General features: G+C 50.6%; 1 protein-coding gene across 1 annotated transcript; it reads left to right on the forward strand.

Annotated features, from left to right (window-relative positions):
- Positions 1-1977: 1977 nt before the first annotated feature.
- On the forward strand, positions 1978-6743 carry LOC122545722 (tubulin alpha chain-like). The gene is made up of 4 exons (XM_043684665.2): positions 1978-2200; positions 2326-2474; positions 2891-3571; positions 6447-6743. The coding sequence occupies exons 1-4, from the start codon at positions 2080-2082 to the stop codon at positions 6741-6743; spliced, it is 1248 nt and encodes a 415-aa protein (XP_043540600.1). The 5' UTR covers positions 1978-2079.
- The last annotated feature ends 5944 nt before the right edge of the window (positions 6744-12687 follow it).

The following is a 12687-nucleotide window of genomic DNA, read 5'->3' on the forward strand; positions in this document are numbered from 1 at the left end:
GTCAGAGCTATAATGAACGGTTATGTGAGGAAAGATGGGGGGGACGCTTAAAAATAACAGGCAGCTGGGTTGAATGGTTAGTTTAGCCGACCTAAAGCTAACACGTACTATCCAGAGCAACTGGCATCTCTGATTTCAGGAGACTCTGATACAGAACCATCACATGGATGGTGTCGGAATAATGGCTGTCTCGGTCAACTGGGATCTGACAGATGAGGGTACCAATTGGGAACAAAAATGATGTGGAAGTTGCTGGAAAAGCTCGGCAGCACCTGTGAAGAGAAATCAAAGGTGACGTTTCGGAGCCGGCGACTCCAAGGACTGGGGGGACTAAGAAAGTTAACTTTGATTTCTCTGCACAGGCTCTGTCAGACCTGCTGAGCTTTTCCAGCAAACCTCTGGGTTTTGTTTCTGATTTCGGTCCTTTTGGGTTTTTTTTTTTAGTTTGTGACCGAAGTGGGTCTGACTGATGGGGAATTTTACGGTTTGCCGTTTGATCTCAGGACGTTTCACAGCCGCGTTGCCGGGTGATCCGCGGGCAACAGAATCGAGTGATCGGATGGTTCCGCCCGTTTGCGCGATGATGCAGCCAGCGCCGAGCAACGCTGAGCGTTTGCTATTATCGGTTCCCTAGGTAACCGCAGGGTTTCATTGTCGGAGGCCAATCAGAGCGCGGTTCCGTTGAATGGAATGCTGGGCAGGGCGCAGTATAAATAGGGCGAGCGAGGTCCCACACGCCACATTCTCAGGGACGGCGAGAACAACCAGAGATCATGGTGAGCACGTGCAGGGGGGGGGGGGGGGACACGCAGGGCAATGGCTTTGGACCAAGCCGCATGGGGGGTTAGCAGGATACAAAGGATGGGAATCAATTGGGAGGAGGAATATATCAGGAGGACGGGGATTCACTTGGACAGGGAGATCCCCTGGGAGACAGAGGGAAACCACAGCAAGGCAAGGAATCCTTAGTGAAAGAGAAAGTCGAGCCCCATTGGGAAGCCAGGTAATCCCCAAGGACAGGGACCTCAGGGAGATGAAAATTCCCCGGGGGTGGGTGGGGGCGAGGGAAACGCTAACAGAGAGGTAAGTCAACAGGGATGTTGGGAATGTGCTGGAGAAAGGGCCATGAAACTAGTGCTGCAAAGGGGATCCACACAGGAAGGATATAGTGAGGCCATGTTAAAGCAATGACTGCAGATGCTGGAAACCAGATTCTGGATTAGTGGTGCTGGAAGAGCACAGCGGTTCAGGCAGCATCCGAGGAGCAGGAAAATCGACGTTTCAGGCAAAAGCCCTTCGTCAGGAATAAAGGCAGAGAGCCTGAAGCTTGGAGAGATCAGCTAGGGGAGGGTGGGGATGGGGAGAAAGTAGCATAGAGTACAATGGGTGAGTCGGGGAGGGGATGAAGGTGATAGGTCAGAGAGGAGAGGGTGGAGTGGATAGGTGGAAAGGGAGATAGGCAGGTAGGACAAGTCTGGACAGGTCATGGGGACAGTGCTGAGCTGGAAGTTTGGAACTGGGGTGAGGTGGGGGAAGGGGAAATGAGGAAGCTGTTGAAGTCCACATTGATGCCCTGGGGTTGAAGTGTTCCGAGGCGGAAGATGAGGCGTTCTTCCTCCAGGCGTCTGGTGGTGAGGGAGCGGCGGTGAAGGAGGCCCAGGACCTCCATGTCCTCGGCAGAGTGGGAGGGGGAGTTGAAATGTTGGGCCACGGGGCGGTGTGGTTGATTGGTGCGGGTGTCCTGGAGATGTTCCCTAAAGCGCTCTGCTAGGAGACGCGCATTTTTACCTATACAGTGAGACCAGCTCAAACGAGGGAAGCGATGGAGTATCCCATCAGGAACCAAGCAGCCGTCACACAAAACACACATGGTGCGTGAATTCGATGCTCTCCGTGTATCTTGCTCCTTCTAGCTGACAGGAGGAAGCATTAGCCTCCGAACCGTGCAGATTGTTCCATTTTCTCTCTCCCCTGCAGCGCGAGTGTCTCTCTCTTCACATTGGCCAGGCCGGAGTACAGATCGGGAATGCCTGCTGGGAGCTGTATTGCCTGGAGCATGGCATCCAGCCGGATGGGCAGATGCCCAGCGACAAGACCATCGGGGGTGGGGACGACTCCTTCAACACCTTCTTCAGTGAGACCGGGGCGGGCAAACACATTCCCCGGACGGTGTTCATAGACCTGGAGCCCACCGTGATCGGTAAGAGGAGGGGGGTTCGGGTCATGGGCTCAGTGAGTCTGTGCTCTCCGATATGGGTCTGAAACTCTGACGTCTGCCGGGTTGTTCTGCGTCCCTGTTTGTAAATCCCTCCTCCCTGTCCCCAGATGAGGTTCGCACCGGCACCTACCGACAGCTCTTCCACCCTGAGCAGCTCATCACCGGCAAGGAGGACGCGGCTAATAACTACGCCCGGGGCCACTGCTCCATCGGCAAGGAGATTGTGGATCTGGTCCTGGATCGCATCCGGAAGCTGGTAGGTTGACTATCGGAGACATTGGTGAAGCTGAGCTGCTTCTCTCCCCATTTACCACAGCCCCATCTCACCACCGTGCGCTCACCCACCATCTTCAGTATGGCCGTGTGACCCACGTACACAACTCTCTCCATTGACTCCTCGATCTCTTCTTCCTGTCAATTCGAGACTCCCAGGGACATAAAGACGACACCGACACCGCTCCCAACGCTGAAGGGTACGCTCAGTACCCTGACTGAATTCCACCATTCAATCTACACCCCTTCCAGCCGACAGTCACCACTCTCTCCCTCCAGGAGATCAAGGTCCAACCTCCGCTCTCACTGCCCCCTGGGAAACCGTTTTTCACTTCAGTTTGGCGCTGGACACCATTTCTGGCCGCGTGTTTAACCTTTTCACACCTTATTTGCCCACAGGCTGACCAGTGCACGGGCCTCCAGGGTTTCCTCATCTTCCACAGTTTCGGGGGTGGGAGTGGCTCCGGTTTCACTTCCCTCCTGATGGAGAGGCTCTCCGTCGACTACGGCAAGAAATCCAAGCTGGAGTTCGCCATTTACCCGGCTCCCCAGATCTCCACCGCGGTGGTCGAGCCGTACAATACGGTGCTGGTCACCCACTGCACCCTGGAGCACTCCGACTGTGCCTTCATTCTGGACAACGAGGCCATTTACGACCTCTGTCGGCGGAACCTGGACATCGAGAGACCGACCTACACCAACCTCAACCGCCTCATCGCCCAGGTGGTGTCGTCCATCACTGCGTCGCTCCGGTTCGACGGTGCCCTCAACGTGGACCTGACGGAGTTCCAGACCAACCTGGTCCCCTATCCCCGCATTCACTTCCCCCTGGTGACCTACGCCCCCCTTATCTCTGCTGAGAAGGCTTACCATGAGCAACTCTCGGTGGCAGAGATCACCAACGCCTGCTTTGAACCGGCCAGTCAGATGGTGAAGTGCGACCCGCGCCAGGGCAAGTACATGGCGTGCTGCATGCTGTACCGAGGGGACGTGGTGCCCAAGGATGTCAACGCCTCCATCGCCACCATCAAGACCAAGCGCTCCATCGCGTTTGTGGATTGGTGCCCGACTGGGTTCAAGGTGAGTGCGGGATTTGGGAATGTGCAAGTCACGTCTCTCGTCCTCTGCATTTCCAGTCTGGCAGATTAAAAAAAAAAACCCACTGTTTCTCTGTCCACAACCATCAGGAACTAACGTTTCCTATTTCTGGACCAAACCGGAGCTCCCTCTGGGGTAGAATTCTCTCAGCTTCAATCCTTAATTACAGCCCTCAGTTTACCAGGAACATACTGGTTTCAAACACTGACATGGTAGCCCCAGAAACAAAATAATCTTCAAAAGGTGTAATAAAGGATTGAATTTGTTGCCTCCTTCCGCTTTGAACAGAAACTGAAGGATAAAACTTGACAGTAAGAGCTCAGTGAACAACCAGAGTGAGATACAGAAATGTAATGTTCATGAACACAGTCACCACTCCAAATTGTACAATTACACTAACTGACAGGTCTGACGTGGCAACGTCTGTTTCTGCAGCTTTCATCTCCCAAACCTCGGGATTCTGGAATTGTTCCTGAAGTTTGGAAAGCAGCAAATGTCACCCCACTAGTTACGAAAGAAGAAACAAAAACGGGGGCAGGGCAGACACGTCAGCTTCCCATCAGCTGCCGGGGAAATGCTCGGCTCAGTGATAAAGGTCCTGATAGACCGACACTTGGATAATAATGATGGGATTCTGCAGAGTTTGCATGGATTTGTGAGTGGGGACTTGGACAGGCCGGGTGAGTGGGCATGAAGGTGGCAAATGGAACATAACGTGGTAAAAAAAAAAGGTGAGGTTAGCTGGAGGAACAGTGTGTCGGTGATCGGTTGTGAAGTGTGGGATGTACAAAAGGACCTGAGTCTCCTCACCAATGAGTCCCTGTCGGCGAACAGGCAAGTTACTCGACAGGTTAATGGAACGTTAGCTTTTAGTACAAGAAGGGTTCAGCACAGGAGGACTGAACTCCTCCGCCTGGGGGCATAACGGCCTGGTACAGCAACTGCTCGGCCCAGGGCCCGCAAGAGACTCCACAGAGTTGTGAGGGCAGCCCAGACCATCAGGGAAGCCAACCTCCCATCCACAGACTCCACGTCGTGTTGCAGCTCAGGGGCTGCCAACATCATCAAAGACCCCTCCCCCACCCCAGTAACGCTCTCTTTCAACTACTTCTGTCCAGTAGAAGATACAGAAGCTTACACACACACCAACAGGTTCAAGAACAGCTCCTTCTCTGCTGTTATTGGACTGCTGAATGGGTCTCTCTCACTTCAAATAACATTGACCTCGCTCCCTGTGGTCTTACTTTGTGTCCCTCTCCCGTGCAGCCATTACCTTGTCTGCCTCCCTCTGTCTTAGCGCCCCATGTCCTTATTTGCTGTGATCTGTCTCGACTGCTCGCAAAACAAAGCTTTTCACTGCACTGAGGCACAAGTGGCTGCAATAAATCAAATCAGTTCAGTTGTCTTGGTGAGACCATACCTGACTGCAGTCTTTCTCCATTTCCCTGAGGGAAGGATGGTTTTGCCTGATGGGAGTGCAGCAGAGGGTCACCATGTCATCCAGTTTCCCTCTCCCCGTATCAGTCGAAGCAAAACACTCAGAGACACAGTATGGCTTTACCTCCTTTATCTTTATTCCAGGCCCTGGAGGGAGAGAGAACGATGTGTACAGAGACATGAGTTCTCAGCCTTCTCTCGAGCAGCGGATTCTTAATGAATTATATCGTCACTCCCAGGGAACAGCATCCAAATAAGGCAATGTCCATACTGACTGGGTGACAGTTACAATCAGCGAGTGTTAACAGTAAAGATTAAGCCATCTGGCGTTATACAATGGACATCCTTAACTTGGTTAGCTGGCTTCACTTAATGTACGCTTTCCATCTTGTTAACCGACTTTACATTATGAATGCTTTTTCATCTTGTCAAACGTCTTTATGTAAGGAATGCTTTTTCCACCTCGTCAACCCCCCACCCTTGCTTCTCCAGCACCTCATTGTTTACTGCAAGTTCTTATCTGATCCAAGTCACGCTAGCTGAGCCTTTGTCTCACACAACCCCCAAACTTAACTCTTTCTCTATCTGCTCATCTACACTTTCTCAACCAGACTGGTTCCTGAGATGGTGGACTGTTTGATGAAGAGATATTGGGCAATACTGAGAGATGATCTCACTTAAACTAACAAAATAATTAATAGGAATAGAGAGGGTAGATGCGGGTAATATGTTTCCCCTGGCTTAGTGAGTCTAGAACTGAGGACACAATTTCAAAATAGGATGGACGTCACTTTGTCTGGAAGGTAGAATTCTCTACCTCAGAGGGCTACTGAAGCTCAGACATGATGAGCTTGAAGTAGGGACGGACAGGTTGCAAAATATCAAAAACCAAAATACTGTGGATGCTGGAAGTCAGAGAAGGCTGGAGGAACTCAGCAGATCTGGCAGCAACTGTGGAGAGAGAAACAGAGTTACCGTTTCGAGTTACACTTGACAGGTTTCTCCAGAATTCTCCGTTTGTTCTCAATATCAATGTTGTCAAAGGATTCTGGGAAAAAGCAAGGCCTGCAGATGCTGGAGATCAGAGTCTAGATTAGCGTGGTGCTGGAAAAGCACAGCAGGGTCAGGCAGCATCCGAGGAGCAGGAGAGTCGACATTTCGGGCAAAAGCCCTTCATCAGGAATGAAGGCCCTGATGATGGGCCTTTGCCCGAAACGTCGACTCTCCTGCTCCTCGGATGCTGCCTGACCTGCTGTGCTTTTCCAGCACCACGCTAATCTAGACAAAGGATTATGGGAACAGTGTGGGGAGAAGGCTCTAAAATGGACAATCGATGATTATACTGATCGTTATATGGAGCGGCCTCCTCTATTTTCTCTGTCTTTCTAATCTAAATGCATCCTCTTGTCCCTCCACACAGGTTGGCATCAACTACCAGCCCCCGACGGTGGTGCCAGGGGGCGACCTGGCGAAGGTGCAGAGGGCCCTCTGTCAACTGAGCAACACCACCGCCATTTCCTTGGCTTGGACCCGCATGAACCTCAAGTTCGACAAGATGTACGCCAAGCGGGCCTTCGTGCACTGGTACGTGGGGGAGGGCCTGGAGGAAGGGGAATTCCAGGACGCCCGGGAGGACATGGCCTCGCTCGAGAAGGATTACGAAGAGGTGGGGGTCGACTCTTCCTCACTGGACAGGAAGGCCGAGGAGGAAGAGTAGTATTTATTAATTCAGATGGTTGAAGACATTTTATCTTTATTTTATTTTGATATTATAGATTTTATTTAAGAGAATAAACTTATTTTAAGTTATTTTGCATGGGTGCCTGTGGTCAATTTAGAACTGTGAAATTATTGGGAGACGTGGTGAGGAGGGAAAAGAGAGGAGAGAACGAAAAGAGCCAGAAAACAGGTTCATCAAAAACTCAACAGAGTTGCATTCAAGGAGTCAGCAAACGTATCAGTCATAAACCTCTTGGCCATTGATCACGATGATCTGATCACTAATTGAGTTTAATGAGTAAATGGAGGACATAAATCTGAAAGCCGCAGACCTGAGAATTGAACCCAAGTTCCTGGCGCCGTGAGGCTGCATTGCTAACCACTGAGCCACCCTTACTTAGGCACCTCACTCCTAACAACCAGGTCAAGCAGTGCCCTTAGTCAGAGGGTGGTGAATCCATCATATTGTCTACCCCAGAGGGCTGGGAGGTTCAGTTATTATGTTCAAGAGAGATGCTCAGTAGGCCTGTATGTATTAAAAACGTAAATGCAATTCAAATGGGGAGAAGATGTGGAGAGGCCTGGGTACATAGAACATTGAAGTGACAGGACAGGTGTAGAGAGTAGTTAGCAAAATACAGAGTGCTCTTGGCTTTGTTAATACAGGAATAGAATACAAGAGCAGGGGGAGCCATGTTCAATTTGTCCAACCCGTCCATGCCGACCCAGATATCCCAACCCAATCTAGTCCCATCTACCTGCACCCGGCCCATATCCCTCCAAACCCTTCCTATTCATATACCCATCCAAATGCCTCTTAAATGTTGCAATTGTACCAGCCTCCACCACTTCCTCTGGCAACTCATTCCATACACGTACCACCCTCTGTGTGAAAATGTTGCCCCGTAGGTCTCTTTTATATCTTTCCCCTCTCACCCCAAACCTATGCCCTCTAGTTCTGGACTCCCCTACCCCAGGAAAAAGACTTTGCCTATTTACCCTATCCATGCCCCCCCCCCCTGATGATTTTATAAACCTCTATAAGGTCACCCCTCAGCCTCCGACGCTCCAGGGAAAACAGCCCCAGCCTGTTCAGCCTCTCCCTGTAGCTCAAACCCTCTGACCCTGGCAACATCCTTGTCAATCTTTTCTGAACCCTTTCAAGTTCCACAACATCTTTCCCGATAGGAAGGAGACCAGAATTGCACGCAATATGCCAATTGGTTCAAGGATGAGAAACTTCAGTCATGAGGATAGGAGATGTTGGGACGATTCTCGCTCGTAAAAGGAAAAGGGATGAGAGGATAGATTTGAAATGATATGCAAATGAAGCAATGGTAATATGAGATGGGAAACACCTTTTCACACCACGATTGGTTAGGGTACGGAATGAACTAGGCAAAAGTGAGATGCTGGAAACCAGAGTCCAGATTAGAGTGGTGCTGGAAAAGCACAGCAGGGTCAGGCAGCCTCTGAGGAGCAGGAAAACCATGGGAAATGTGGTGGAGGCAGGATAAGTTGAGCCACTCAAGAGGGATTCGGTACAGATATATAAACATGCGAACAACACCACAGCGGTAGGCTGCTTTGCTTTGCCATTCAATAGGATCATGGGCTTACCTGATCTTAACCTCAACTCTACAGTCCCGCACATCCCCTTCATCATGAAGAGTCTGTGTCCGACTTCACAACAGATAAAGATTCTGCATCCATGACCTTTTGATGAAAGGAATTCCAAAGATCCGCAATCCTCTGAGAAAAAATATGTTTCCTCATCTCTGTTTTAAATGGGTAGCTCCCTTATTTTTGACCTTTGACCCCTGATTCGAGATTCTCCCACAGGAAGAGATATTTTTTCCACATCCACCCAGGCAAGTCCTCTCAGGATCTGATATGTTTCAATTAATTTACCCCTGAATCTTCTAAACTTCCGAGGATAAAGGCCTTGCTTGTCTAGCCTCTTATAGAGTCATAGTCATAGATTAGATTAGATGACTTACAGTGTGGAAACAGGCCCTTCGGCCCAACAAGTCCACACCGATCCGCCGAAACACAACCTACCCAGACCCATACTCCTACATTTACCCCTGCACCTAACACTACGGGACAATTTAGCATGACCAATCCACCCTAACCTGCACATCCCTGGGCACTACGGGGACAATTTAGCACGGCCAATCCACCCTAACCTGCACATACCTGGGCACTACGGGACAATTTAGCACGGCCAATCCACCCTAACCTGTACATCCCTGGGCACTACGGGGACAATTTAGCACGGCCAATCCACCCTAACCTGCACATCCCTGGGCACTACGGGGACAATTTAGCACGGCCAATCCACCCTAACATGCACATCCCTGGGCACTACGGGGACAATTTAGCACGGCCAATCCACCCTAACATGCACATCCCTGGGCACTACGGGGACAATTTAGCACGGCCAATCCACCCTAACCTGCACATACCTGGGCACTACGGGACAATTTAGCACGGCCAATCCACCCTAACCTGTACATCCCTGGGCACTACGGGGACAATTTAGCACGGCCAATCCACCCTAACCTGCACATCTCTGGGCACTATGGGGACAATTTAGCACGGCCAATTCACCCTAACCTGCACATCCCTGGGCACTACGGGGACAATTTAGCACGGCCAATCCACCCTAACCTGCACATCCCTGGGCACTACGGGGACAATTTTGCACGACCAATCCACCCTAACATGCACATCCCTGGGCACTACGGGGACAATTTAGCATGGCCAATCCACCCTAACATGCACATCCCTGGGCACTACGGGGACAATTTAGCACGACCAATCCACCCTAACCTGCACATCCCTGGGCACTACGGGGACAATTTAGCACGGCCAATCCACCCTAACCTGCACATCCCTGGGCACTACGGGGACAATTTAGCACGGCCAATTCACCCTAACATGCACATCCCTGGGCACTACGGGGACAATTTAGCACGACCAATCCACCCTAACATGCACATCCCTGGGCACTACGGGGACAATTTAGCACGGCCAATCCACCCTAACCTGCACATCCCTGGGCACTACGGGGACAATTTAGCACGGCCAATTCACCCTAACATGCACATCCCTGGGCACTACGGGGACAATTTAGCATGGCCAATCCACCCTAACCTGCACATCCCTGGGCATGACGGGGACAATTTAGCACGGCCAATCCACCCTAACCTGCACATCCCTGGGCACTACGGGGACAATTTAGCATGGCCAATCCACCCTAACCTGCACATCCCTGGGCATGACGGGGACAATTTAGCACGGCCAATCCACCCTAACCTGCACATCCCTGGAAACTACGGGGACAATTTAGCACGGCCAATCCACCCTAACCTGCACATCCCTGGAAACTACGGGGACAATTTAGCATGGCCAATCCACCCTAACCTGCACATCCCTGGGCACGACGGGGACAATTTAGCATGGCCAATCCACCCTAACCTGCACATCCCTGGAAACTACGGGGACAATTTAGCACGGCCAATCCACCCTAACCTGCACATCCCTGGGCACGACGGGGACAATTTAGCATGGCCAATCCACCCTAACCTGCACATCCCTGGGCACTACGGGGACAATTTAAGCACGGCCAATCCACCCTAACCTGCACATCCCTGGGCACTACGGGGACAATTTAGCATGGCCAATCCACACTAACCTGCACATCTTTGGACTGTGGGAGGAAACCGGAGCACCCGGAGCAAACCCACGCAGACACGGGGAGAACGTGCAAACTCCACACAGTCAGTCACCTGAGGTGAGAATCGAACCTGGGTCTCTGAGATGAACAGCATGGTAACAGACCCTTCGGTCCAACCCGTCCATGCCGACCAGATATCCCAACCCAATCAAGTCCCAACTGCCAGCGCCCGGCCCATATCCCTCCAAACTCTTCCTATTCATATACCCATCCAAATGCCTCTTAAATGTTGCAATTGTACCGGCCTCCACCACTTCCTCTGGCAGCTCATTCCACACACGCACCACCCTCTGAAAAAGTTGCCCCTTAGGTCTCTTTTATATCTTGCCCCTCTCACCCTAAACCTATGCCCTCTAGTTCTAGACTCCCCAACCACAGGGAAAAGACTTTGTCTATATATTCTATCCATGCCCCTCAAAAATTTGTTAACCATTTTTTGTTTCCAATGCGTTATCATCTTGCTCTAAGTGCGGTGACCAGTCCTGTCCAAAGTACGCCAGATGTGGTCTCACCAATGCCCTGTCTAACTGAAGCATCATGTCCAGGCTTGTGCATTCAATTCTCCTTGCATTAAATAATATTCTATGAGATTTGCTGATTACTTGCTGGATATAACCTTCATTGGTTCATGCATAACGATACCTGAATCTCTCTGCATCTCAGAGCTCCGCAGCCCCTAACCATTTAGATAGTTGTTTTCAATAAAATGATAGATAAGGAGAATTTGTTCTCTAGTAAGAGGAACAAGAACGAAAATAGCATAGATCGAAAGTGATGTGCAAATGAAGCAAGGGTGATGGGACACGAAACCTTTCCACTCAGCGGGCGACTAGGGTGCGGAATGCACTGCCTGGAAATATGGTGGAGGCAGGTTTAATTGAGGTATCCAAGGAGGATTTGTATAGAAATCGTGAACAGGCAAAAATTCGGAAAAGCAAGTAGATTGGTGCAAGGTAATAGAACTCGCGCAATCACGATGGGCCGAATGGTCTCCTTCTGCATCGAAACAACGCTATGATTCTGTGATCTTGGTCAGCCTGAGAAAGCGCCCACTTATTTCTGCACTCTGTTTCCTGTTGGCAAGCCAAATTTGCATCCGTGTCAATATGTTACCTCCAACAGCTCGTACACACGCGAGTTTTTATGTTCCGCAGTAACCTTTAAGGAGGTTATCAAATGTCACCTGGAAATCTAAATACAATACATCTACTGATTCCCCTTTATCTACTGCACAAGTTAGTTCATGAATTGGTTGAAGATGATTCTCTTTGACAAAGAAAGAGAGAAACACAGAATATAGGTGCTTGGGTAGACCATCCCATCCTTCGATAGCTTAGGCCTCTCAATATGATCATCGCTGATCATCCAACTCAGTACCCTGTTCCAGCTTTCTCCCCCATCAACAACACATCGAGTTAGACCCCATCTACCACCCCCTGAGAAAAGGTACAGGAAGTGACTTCATCACAGGAAATGACATCAAACATACAAATAGAAAGCAGGAATTTTCAGCAGTCGCCTGAGGCCCACTGAAGATGTCACCCAGCAGGGTGACGAAACGTCTGGAAATGAACCTTCCAGCTCAGCGAGCAAACCGACATCCAAAATTTCAACCTGAGCTCCAAAGCTTCTCAAAACTCGCGTTCTCCCTTTCATCCCTATAGTCCTCAGGAATAGACCCACTTCTTTCTCGAAAGCCTTCAATGCTTCCGCCTCAACAGTTTCCTGTGGAAGACAATTTCGTACGCTCACCACTCTCTCTGTGCGAAGAGAGAGTGGACTCTGTATGGTACGATCTGCCTAGACTCCAAACAAAACAACACTTAGCACTGTATCTCGGTACATGCGACAATATTAAGCATGATCACATTGCTGCTCATTTCTGTCCGAAAAGGCCGGGATCGGCCCAGCACAGGTTCATGCCGGGGATGACGTCGGTGGAGGCAGGATGGCAACTGAGAAATGGCGACGTGGTTCCCGTGGTAACGGTGCAGCTCCAGGACATAACTGGGCCCAGGTACCTGACGATAGGGACATGGTGCTCTGGCTTTGGCAGTGTGTGTGGGCACTTGAGTGAACACAGGCTGAAGGGAAAGGATGTGGAAGCTTTAGAACGAGAGGGAAGGACATATTTGACCTCATCCACAGCAGTGCTGCAGATGTGTCCGTCTGTGCTGAAAGAGTGACCACTGCCTTGTGG

The sequence above is a fragment of the Chiloscyllium plagiosum genome, unplaced genomic scaffold (assembly GCF_037043375.1).
Source record: "Chiloscyllium plagiosum isolate Xiang-an unplaced genomic scaffold, Cpla_swu_hap1 HiC_scaffold_51, whole genome shotgun sequence".
In the NCBI taxonomy this organism is placed as follows: domain Eukaryota; kingdom Metazoa; phylum Chordata; class Chondrichthyes; order Orectolobiformes; family Hemiscylliidae; genus Chiloscyllium; species Chiloscyllium plagiosum.